The 11,057-nt window shown below is 49.0% G+C and overlaps 1 protein-coding gene across 1 annotated transcript; it reads right to left on the bottom strand.

Moving 5' to 3' along the window:
- Nucleotides 1-512: 512 nt before the first annotated feature.
- Nucleotides 513-10,546, bottom strand: PEBP1 (phosphatidylethanolamine binding protein 1). Its single transcript, XM_004053969.4, has 4 exons — nt 9,738-10,546; nt 7,935-8,044; nt 6,525-6,625; nt 513-1,506 (listed from the first exon to the last, which is right to left on the bottom strand). The coding sequence occupies exons 1-4, from the start codon at nt 9,870-9,872 to the stop codon at nt 1,289-1,291; spliced, it is 564 nt and encodes a 187-aa protein (XP_004054017.1). The 5' UTR covers nt 9,873-10,546; the 3' UTR covers nt 513-1,288.
- Between the last annotated feature and the right edge of the window lie 511 nt (nt 10,547-11,057).

Here is an 11,057-nt window from a genome sequence, read left to right as displayed (position 1 = left end):
ACCAAATCACAGTGATTTGCACCTTCAAACACCTCCTTTCCTTTCTTTCGGTACATCAGATGGCATGAGACGGTGACCTTCTCACCCTCCTACCCTGCGCACCTCTTTGGTACTGATCCTCTGTGGATAACACATCAGAACGGAAAGTGCAGGCTACTTCTTAGGCATTGTTACGGTGTCCGCGCCAGACTTCACCAAGGGGGAAGGTTTTCAGCCATCTTCTTTAGAACATCCTTCTTGGGTCAAAAGGACCACTTGAAGCAAAGGTGCTTTTTGGGCAATAAGACTCGCCCTCACATTTTATGATGTTTTTTTTTAGAAACCTCAAGTCTGAACTGTTTGCTCCTGCCGTGGGTTAATGGCACATGTAGAGGCACAGACCCTCCGTATGGCCCCTAGAACAAGTCCCAGCTGTTACTTGCTGGTCACGGAGACGACTCACCCTGAGACTTGACTTCTCACACTTATGAAACCTATACCCAATAGAACAAAACATCTGGGGACTCAGTTCCTTCATTCAGGTTTCTATTTTTATTCAACTACAAGCAAACAGCACAATTAATGCAACGTTCAGCAACTCCAGACCAGCTTTTCTTACCCCCATGAAGAATGATCAGTTTAAAAAACACAGATCTTCGGTTTCCTCCCAAGCTGTCAGCGAGCACTGCTGCCGGTCTAGATGGCCATGTCCCAACAACAGCAAAGCCACCCTCCCTCCTGCTTCTTCCAGGATTGCTCTTTAAAGGGACCAGAGTGACACACTGATGCCTATTGAGGCATCTGAGATGCACTGTGTTGGAGGTTAGCCTCAATGCCAGCCTCTGGTTGTCTAGGTGAGTGACATCACCATAAAAACACATTGTGTACCATTCTGGACTCAGGATCACAAAGGCAGAGGCAACCAGTCTTTTTTTTTTTTTTTAAAAACCTCCCTTAAAGATTCTTTGACGCTTTGCTCTATCACTGTAGACCTGGTCTTTTTCCCCCACTCTTTTCTTTTTTACATTCTGGGTTGCTATTTTCAGATTAACAATTTGATGACCCCATCACAGTACCAAAATACCCCCCAAAATGAAGTTCAAATTTGATCAAAACATAAATCAGAGTGAGTGAGTAAAATTATAAAGGCCAGGCAGCAGGAAAAGTCACCCTCAACTACCATCTGATTGGTCAGGTCTCACCCATGCCAAGGGGGGCAGGAAGAGGAGAAATCTATTATACATGCAACACTGAACTGGGGAACATGGCTTGGGGCCTCCAGGACAATTCAGGTACCCAAGCTAACCCCCTACTTCCCAGACAGCTGCTCGTACAGTTTGGGCACATAGTCATCCCACTCGGCCTGGTAACACGTGCCGGCCACCGGGGCCCTGAGCTCATACTTTTTACGGAAGGACGCCACCTTGAATTTGCCACGGTGGTCTCCAGATCGGTTGCTGAGGATGGGCTCGTCACACTTCAGCGGCCTGTCCTGCTCGTAAACCAGCCAGACATAGCGGTGGAGGCCTGTGGGGAGAGGCAGAGGGAAGATGTACACACAGCCCAGCACTTGAGATGGGGACATCATCCATTTTTATCGAATGTTTCAACATGGAGGCACCCAGACCACACCATTTACAAGGAGGACACCGAGGGTCCAGACAGGTATTTGGTGCAAATTAACATTTAATGGCAATTAACACATTAATGGCAAAAACCGCAATTACTTTTGCATCAACCTAATAGAATGTGTTAGGCCCCTGCTGTAACTGGTGTCAAGCCCAAGCCCTTAGTTCCAGCCTCTCCTGGCCTGTGGGATCTGGCCTCTGCACCCCCTTATCCTCGCCTCCCAACGAGCCTCTGTGCTCTTCATTCATCCCACTTCAGGCTCCCGGACCTTCTCAAGTCACCACCCACCACCTCCCATCAGAACACCCATTTCACTTCTGTCAGGTAGGAGAAACCAATTAAGGACAAAGCAAATCAATGACCAGGGCCCACCGTACCACAATCGAGCCTCCAGGACAAAGGAGAACATTTTCTTTCTACCTCCAAAACTTACTTCCTTAGAAAACTGGAGGCCTGCTTCGAAGTGACCCAACCTCACTTTAACTAAGCAGCTTTCTACAAGCTTCAATGATGTACTGGATGCAAATAGGTACCATGAGCTTTTATTTTTTTAAAAAGTGGGTTTTTTTTTTTTTTTTGAGATGGAGTCTCACTCTGTTGCCTAGGCGTGGAGTGCAGTGGCATGATCTCGGCTCACTGCAACCTCAGCCTCCTGGGTTCAAGCAATTCTCCTGCCTCAGCCTCCTGAATAGCTGGGATTACAGGTACGTGCCACCACGCCCAGTTTTGTTTTGTTTTTGTATTTTTAGTAGAGACTAGGTTTCACCATGTTGGCAAAACTCCTGACCTCAAGTGATCCACCCATCTCGCCCTCCCAAAGTGCTGGGATTACAGCTGTGAGCCACTGCACCCAGCCAGAAACAAAGTTATTTTTTAAAAAGTTGTTTAAATATTTGCACACCCATGTTCAATGCAGCAGTATTCACAATAGCCAAGAAGCAGAAGCAACCCGACTGTCCACTGATGGATGAAAAGATGATCAGAATGTGGTTTATACACACAACAGTATATTATCCAGCCTTTTATTTTTTCTTTACTCCTCTGTGTTACTCTAGGACTATTCAGCCTTAAAAAGAAATTCAGACACATGCTACACCAGAGAACCTTGAGAACATTACATTAGTGAAATTAGCCAGTCGCAAGACAAATACTGTACAATTCCACGAGGTATCTAAAGTAGACAAACACTGCAACAGAAAGTGGAATGGTGGCTGCCAGGGCTAGGGGAAGGGAAATGGGGAGCTGTTGTTCAATGGGGACAGGGTTTCTGTTGGGGAAGATGAAAAATCTAGAGATCTGTTTCACAACAATGTGAATGTAGTGGCCAAGCATGGTAGCTCACATTTATAATCCCAGGACTTTGGGAGGCCAAGGTGGGAGGGTCACCTGAGCCCAGGAGGAATTTGAGACCAGCTTGGGCAATATGGCGAAACCCCGTCTCTACTAGAAATACAAAAATTTGCTGGATGTGGTAGCCTGTGCCTGTAGTCCCAGCTTCTCGGGAGCCTGAGGTAGGAGGGTTGCTTGAGCCCAGGAGGTGAGCTGAGCCCTGCAGTGAGCTGAAAACGTGCCACTATGCTCCAGCCTAGGGGACAGAGTAAGACCCTATCTCAAAAAAAAAAAAAACAAAAAAAACCAAAGTGAATGTAGTTAACGCTACTGTAGTGTACACTTAAGATTGGTTAAGATGGAGGGGGCGCAGTGGCTCACACCTGTAATCCCAGCACTTTGAGAGGCTAAGGCAGGTGGATCACTTGAGGTCAGGAATTCGAGACCAGCTTGGCCAAGATGGTGAAACCCCGTCTCTACTAAAAATATAAAAATTAGCCAGGCATGGTGGCACGTGTCTGTAATCCTAGCTACCCAGGAGGCAGAGGTGGGAGGATCACTTGAACCTGGGAGGGGAGGCTGAAGCGAGCTGAGATCACACCACTGCACTCCAGCCTCAAAAAAAGGGTTAAGATGGTAAATTTTGCCAGGCACGGTGGCTGTTGCCTGTAATCCCAGCACTTTGGGAGGCTGAGGTGGGCAGATCATCTGAGCTCAGGAGTTCAAGACCAGCCTGCCCAACATGGAGAAACCCTGTCTCTACTAAAAATAAAAAAAAATTAGCCGGGTGTGATGGTGGACACCTGTATTCCAGCTACTCGGGAGGCTGAGGCAGGAGAATCGCTTAAACCTGGGAGGTAGAGGTTGCAGTGAGCCAAGATCACACCATTGCACTCCAGCCTGGGTGACAGAGCAAGACTCTGTCTCAAGAAAAAAAAAAAATTAAAAAAAAAAAAAAAAAAGAATGCATGGCAGCCACTCCACTTTGTTTCAGTGAGCTTGGCTACTTTAGGTATCTCATAGAATTGTACGGTATTTGTCTTTGTGTGACTGGCTCATTTCACTAACATAATGTTCCTCAGGGTTCATCCTGGTGTAGCATGTGTCCAAATTTCTTTTCAAAGCTAAATAGTCCTGGAATAATACACAGAAGTTTAAACAAAAAGACTGGATAATATTTGGATATTTATTCGTAATATCCAAATACTGGAAACATCCCAAATGCCCATCAATACAGAATGGCTAAACAAACTGGCCTGTTCACCAACGGGAATATTACTGAGCAATAAAAAGGGGTAACTATTGATACAATCTATGGACCAATCTCACAGATATTATCTGGAATGAAGCAGACCAGTTACCCAAATTTTTTAAAATACACATTGCATGATACTTTTTTTTTTGGAGGCAGAGGCTTGCTCTATCGCCCAGGCTAGAGCGCAATGGCACAATCTCAGCTCACTGCAACCTCCACCTCCCGGGTTCAAGCCATCCTCCCACCCCAGCCCCACAGGTGGCTGGGACTACAGACGTATGCCACCATGCCTGGATAATTTTTGTATTTTTGGTAGAGACAGAGTTTTACCATGTTGGCCAGGCCGGTCTTGAACTCCTGGCTTCAAGTGATCCAACTGCCTCCACCTCCCAACATGCTGGGATTATAGGCGTGAGCCACCGTGCCTGGTCCATGATACCATTATATAAACACAAGAATAGCGAAAGTGGCTGGACGCAGTGGCTCACGCCTGTAATCCCAGCACTTTGGGAGGCCAAGGCAGGCGGATCACAAGGTCAGAAGTTCGAGACCAGCCTGGCCAACATGGTGAAACCTTGACTCTACTAAAAATACAAAAATTAGCTGGGGATGGTGGTGGGCGCCTGTCATCCCAGCTACTCAGGAGGCTGAGGCAGGAGAATCATTTGAACACAGGAGGTAGAGGTTGTAGTGAGCCTAGATCACGCCATTGCACTCCAGCCTGGGAGACAGAGCGAGACTCCATCTCAGAAAAAAAAAAAAAAAGAATAGTGAAAGTGATTTATGGAGACAGGAGTCAGAATATGGTTAGCTCTGGGGGAATTTAAGTAAAAAGGTCACATGAGAACGTCGTTGGGCGATGGAAATGTCATCTATTTTTCCAATGGCTGCTACCTTCCATGGGTGTATGCATTGATCACATTTGCTGACTGAACCCTTCCGATCTGTGCATTTTGTTACATGTAAATTATACCATACTACAAGAATATGGAAAAAACAACAAGAAAATGAGTTACTGAGGCTTTTTTAAAAATGAGAACACAGCTCTGCCGGGCGCAGTGGCTCATGCCTGTAATCCCAACGCTTTGGAAGGCCGAGGCAGGTAGATCACAAGGTCAGGAGATTGAGACCATCCTGGCTAACACGGTGAAACCCCGTCTCTACTAAAAATGCATAAAATTAGCCAGGCATGGTGGCGGACACCTGTAGTCCCAGCTACTCGAGAGGCTGAGGCAGGAGAATGGCATGAACCCGGGAGGTGGAGCTTGCAGTGAGCCGAGATCGTGCCACTGCACTCCAACCTGGGAGACAGAGCAAGACTCCATCTCGAAAAAAAAAAAAAATGAGAACACAGCTCTTACTTGAGAGAATTGCCTTATTCTCATGGGTAAGCTTCCCATAATTAATCTGCCTAATTTTATAATTGCCCTAGAGAACTTACTAGGTCCCCGGGAAATCTGTCCCTTTACCATCTACTATGCATGCGTGAGAGGGTTTAAAGGCATCTGAAGCTTCCGGGTCTACAGAGAAAACATGAGCCCATGACCAACTGTCCATGTCAGAGACGTTCTTGTACCTCTTCATGTTAACTCCTGGCTGGATAAGCTGTACAAAAGCTAGGATTGTGACAGTTCCACCAAATGGAAACATCCTGAACTGAACACCAGGCAATAAGAATGCATATCTCACCATCAGCTTAGGTGGCACTTACCCAACCTGGAAAGTTTCAATACGGTGGGCTTTCTCTTTCTATCTCTAAATATCTACATGTATTTTATATATAATAGCTGTAACACGATACTACACAATACAATGTGTGTGTGTGAGCGCCTTCAATATAGTTCTACTGAAGTCTTCCAAATCTGTTTTCAATATACCCAGCTAGACTTTTTCAGAAACAAATACAGAAAGCAACCTTATATAGTTAATTTGGAAACTATGATCATTTCTGAAATGTTTTATAGAAACTCAAAGATCACCCCGGGCAAAGGCTTGAGATAGTTTAACTGTGTATTCCACTCACTGCAGCCCCAAAAGGCCATGCTAAGCTTTCTGCAACAGTGCTTCCCTCTCACCAACTTCCCTGCTTGCTAAAGGGCTAGGGGTGCAGAGACAGCTCTACACAAAGGGTCCGTCTGTCCAGAACCCAAGGCTCTAGCCACCTGACACTCCTGCAGGTCTGAATGTGTGCCCTGAAGGCAGCTGCCCTAGAGGTAAGCTGAGATGCTATTTCCAGCAGGGTTAAGGGCTCTCAAAAGAAAAGCATTGGGTCAATCCTAATGTGCCCCCGAGCTCCCTCCCCAACCTCCCATCAAAAACAACCTTTACTAACCTGTGCCCTTGGGAGGCCCCGAGCCCACATAATCGGAGAGGACTGTGCCACTGCTGATGTCATTGCCCTTCATGTTGACCACCAGGAAATGATGCCATTCTCTGCATGAAGAAACACGGGATGTCAGCACCACAGGAGATCAGGGAACATTCACTGCACAGTCAGCAACTGGGCATCAAGAACATGCTGGGTGCCACAACACAGCCAAGAACAACAGTCCTTTCTTTTTTTTTTTTTTTTTTTTTTTGAGACAGAGTCTCGCTCTGTCGCCCAGGCTGGAATGCAGTGGCACGATCTCGGCTCACTGCAAGCTCCTCCTCCTGGGCTCAAGCAATTCTCTGCCTCAGGCTCCCACGCAGCTGGGATTACAGGCGCCTGCCATCATGCCTGGCTAATTTTCATATTTTTAGTAGAGACGGGGTTTCACCATGTTGGCCAGACTGGTCTTGAACTCCTGACCTCGTGATCCACCCGACTCGGCCTCCCAAAGTGCTGGGATTACAGGCATGAGCCACCGCGCCCGGCCCAGTCCTCACTTTCTTAAGAGGCCAGCACGAACCTCATGTGTTTGCAGAAGAGCAGACCCAGCCCCTCCCACCCTCTGACATTTTCTAGAGCAAAGGTCAGCAAACTTTCCATTAAAAGGCCAGAGAATAAATGTGTTAAGCTTTGGGGGCCACAGTCTGTGTTGCAAATATTCAACTTGGCCTTGGCAGCATGAAAGCAGCCACAGATGACACATAGCTGTGCTCCAATAAAACGTTAACTGATGGACACTGACAGGTAAATTTTGTGTAATTTCCACATCATAAAGTACTATTCTTCTTTCAATTTTTCACCAATCATTTAAAAATGTGAAAACCAGGCCAGGCATGGTGGCTCACACCTGTAATCCCAGCACTTTGGGAGACTGAGGCAGGCAGATCACCTGAGGTCAGGAGTTCGAGAGCAGCCTGGACAAGGTGAAACCCCGTCTCTACTAAAAATACAAAAATTAGCCAGGCATGGTGGTGGGCGCTTGTAATTCCAGCTACTCGGTTAGCTGAGGCATGAGAATCACTTGAACCAGGGAGGTGGAGGTTGCAGTGAGCCAAGATCATGCCACTGCACTCCAGCCTGGGTGACTGAGACTCTGTCTCAAAAAAATAAAAAATAAACAACTAAATAAAAATGTAAAAACCATTCTTAGCTCATGGGGCTGTATAAAAACAGGCCACAGGTGGATATGGCTCTCGGCTGTGAGTTACAGACACCTGCTGTAGGGGGCAAAAGGGCAGGAAAGGCACTCTCTGGCTTAAGCATGGGTGGGGGCATCCCAAACCAGGTCTACTTCTCTGTGTCCAGCAAGGGACTTACACCCGATAACTCATCTCTGCATGACCTGCTCTTCTCGTCTTTCCCACCTCTCACCTGTATTTGGGATCCTTCCTGCTGGGAGCATCCGGATCTGTCAGGACCAAGGTGTAGAGCTTCCCTGAATCAAGACCATCCCACGAAATGCTGGTGGGTCTATTCTTAACCTGTATGAAGGAACCAGTTTGCAGTAAAAAAGTCAGAAATGCTGAAGAAACTGGCTGGGCGTGGTGGCTCACGCCTGTAATCCCAGCACTTTGGGAGGCCTAGGAGAGAGGATCACTTGAGGTCAGGGGTTTGAGACCAGCCTGGCCAACACGGTGAAACCTGCCTCTACTAAAACTACAAAAATTAGCTGGGCATGGTGGCGGGAACCTGTAATCCCAGCTACTCAGGAGGCTGAGGTGGGAGGATCACTTGAGCTGGGGAGGCAGAGGCTGCAGGGAGCCAAGATCACCCCACTGCACTCCGGCCTGGGCGACAGAGTGAGACTCTGTCTCAAAAACAAGAAATGCTGAAGAAACCAATACTCTTTCTTTGATCTCAGACTCTCCAAAGACAAAACAGAAAAGATTTTTAATAAAATCAATGACCCTGTATTGACTGTAAGAGCCAGGAGCTGGAGTTTTATATACGTTATTTATTTTATTTGAGACCAGGTCTCCTGTCACTCAGGCCGGAGTGTAGTGACGCTATCAAGGCTCACTGTAGCCTCAACCTCCAGCGCTCAATCGATCGATCCTCCCACCTCAGCCTCCTGAGCAGCTGGGAACTACATGCTCACACTATCACACCTGGCCAATTTTTTTTTTGTAGAGTTGGGGTCTTGCTATGTTGCCCAGGCTGTATATTATTTCAGTCCCAACAACACCATGGGGCTAGTATCCCAGCACACTATTAACAGAAACAGATGAGGCTGGGATTCCAACCCTGGCACTGAGTCCCCTCTCAACGACACCCTTACATTGTCTGTCCGGAATCACAGCGTTTCTGGATTTGGTGATCAGGAGGTTACCTGGAGCCTGCTAAAGTGAAATCTGCATTAACTGTACGTTTCAAAGTGCAAAGAAAAGGAGAAAGCCAAGGTGATGAGAGGCGGGCAGGGAGCAGGAAAAGGGAGGCTGTGTTAGATGGGCACTACATATTTAAACATCCAAAAAAATTAAATTCTGTGAACATCCAAAACAATGTAAGGTCGGGGCAGTTTATTTTACGCTGTTGCCCGGAGCTTCATAACCAACAAGCAGTGGCGTCTGCAAATCTAGTTTCTTCACTTTCGGCAGCCCCAGCCGTGGGCGTGGGAGGTCAAAGACCAAAACTAAACCGTTGCCCTCCAGCGTTCCGGCTGCACGCCCTCGACCGATTTAACAAAGGAGAAATCGGCCGGCGCGCTCATCGCCAGTTACATAATGCGTCACAGGCTCTCGGGTGAGGCTTCAGCCCTCCAAAACGAGGCCTAAAATGCTGAGGCCCAAGGAGAAGCTCTGGGGGCGTCCGGGCAGCCACAGCCTATTCTGTCCCGGCGACGTCCCTCTCCAGCGCCCTGCCCTGTGGGGGGAGAGGGGGGATCCGGCCTGTTTCCGAACCTAGGTCCCTCTTGCGTCTCAAGCCCGGGAAAAGTGAATGAATTTCTGCCGCAGGCCGAACCTGCCTGGCCACGCCACAGGCCGGGTTCCCGGTGCTCGGGGTGGCCCCCAGGCATGGGACATGGACCCCGGGACCTCTGGCCTGGGGGGGCCTCGACACACGCAGGCTGAACCTCCCCACCGCCCCTGGCCCTGTCTCCGCTGGGTCCCACCCAGGAGGCCGGCACAGGCCTCCGCGCCGGGCCGCTCGCTGCACGCCCGCCGCCCGGTGTACCTGGGTGGGCGTCAGCACTTTGCCCAGCTCGTCCACCGCCGTCCCGGCGTAGGTGACATGCAGCGGGTGCTGCGGCTGCTCGTCCACTTCTTGCAGGCTCAAGGGCCCGGACCACTTGCTGAGGTCCACCGGCATGGCGAGGCCAAGCAGAGCGTGCAGCCGGGAGTGCCGCGGTAGGCCAGGCGCGGGCGGCAGAGGCGACACGGAGAGCTCAGCACACTGGCTCGGGAAGACGCAGACCCAGCCACCACGCGAGAGCACGCGCCTCAGCCACCACCCAGCCCCGCGCACCGCCCCACGTCACGCCCACCGCTCCCTGGCCTCTGATTGGCCGAAGCTGGCAGAGCAGGGCCTCTCGCGCTCCTGGGTCCATGCAACCTGCTCCCTGTGGCTGCCGAGTTCTCGGGAACAGCGGCTCGGCCTGCAAGGCTGTTGTTTCAAGAAATGAAAATGAAGGGCGCCCTGGAATAGGTTCGCCTAAGAGAGAGGTTCGTGTCTCAGAAAGTGTCGCTGGGAAAAAAAATGCAATTGAATTCGCCTTGGTTGCGTTTTGGTTTTCTTAATTTTTTGCATGATTCTTTGCTCCACTTTCCAAATTCAGCAATATGGCCTGTCGCGGTGGCTCATGCCTGTATTCCCAGCACTTTGGGAGGCCAAAGCAGGAACATCGCTTGAGCCCAGGAGTTTGAGACCATCCTGGACAACGTAGCAAGACCCCGTCTTTACAGAAAACTTAAAAAAAGTTCTCATACACACACACACACACACACACACACACACACACACACACACACAGAGCAAATTCAGAAACAGTAAGGCCTTGCTTTTCTCCTGCACTTTAAAACGAGCCAGATTCTCTGTATTTTCGCACGTGATCACTTGTCATCGTGATTGCCTGGTGAGAGCACCTGAGTGAACTTTTGAGCATTTAACTATATGGGGAAATGTATTTGTCCGTTTTCTCCACACACAAAATTCGTCCTCACAAAATTCCTGAGAAATGTTTGGGTTTTGGTTTTTTATGTTTGTTTTTTGGAAAACAATTTTTTTTTTTTTTTTGAGACGGAGTCTCGCTTTGTCACCCAGGCTGGAGTGCAGTGGCTCGACCTCGGCTCACTGCAAGCTCCGCCTCCCGGGTTCACGCCATTACTCCTGCCTCAGCCTCTCCGAGTAGCTGGGACTACAGGCGCCCGCCACCACGCCCGGCTAATTTTTTTGTATTTTTTAGTAGAGACGGGGTTTCACCGTGGTCTCGAACTCCTGACCTCGTGATCCGCCCGCCTCGGCCTCCCAAAGTGCTGGGATTACAAGCGTGAGCCA

This window comes from Gorilla gorilla, chromosome 10 (genome assembly GCF_029281585.2).
Source record: "Gorilla gorilla gorilla isolate KB3781 chromosome 10, NHGRI_mGorGor1-v2.1_pri, whole genome shotgun sequence".
Classification (NCBI taxonomy): Eukaryota; Metazoa; Chordata; class Mammalia; order Primates; family Hominidae; genus Gorilla; species Gorilla gorilla.
This window is presented reverse-complemented; position numbering and strand designations above follow the sequence as displayed.

Coding starts and splice junctions, on each gene's coding strand:
- PEBP1 (XM_004053969.4), bottom strand. CDS start 9,872: ATGCCGGTGGACCTCAGCAAGTGGTCCGGGCCCTTGAGCCTGCAAGAA. Junction 8,045..9,737: donor AAGTGCTGACGCCCACCCAG/GTACACCGGGCG, acceptor TCCTTCATACAG/GTTAAGAATAGACCCACCAG. Junction 1,507..6,524: donor GGGGCCTCCCAAGGGCACAG/GTTAGTAAAGGT, acceptor CTCTCCCCACAG/GCCTCCACCGCTATGTCTGG.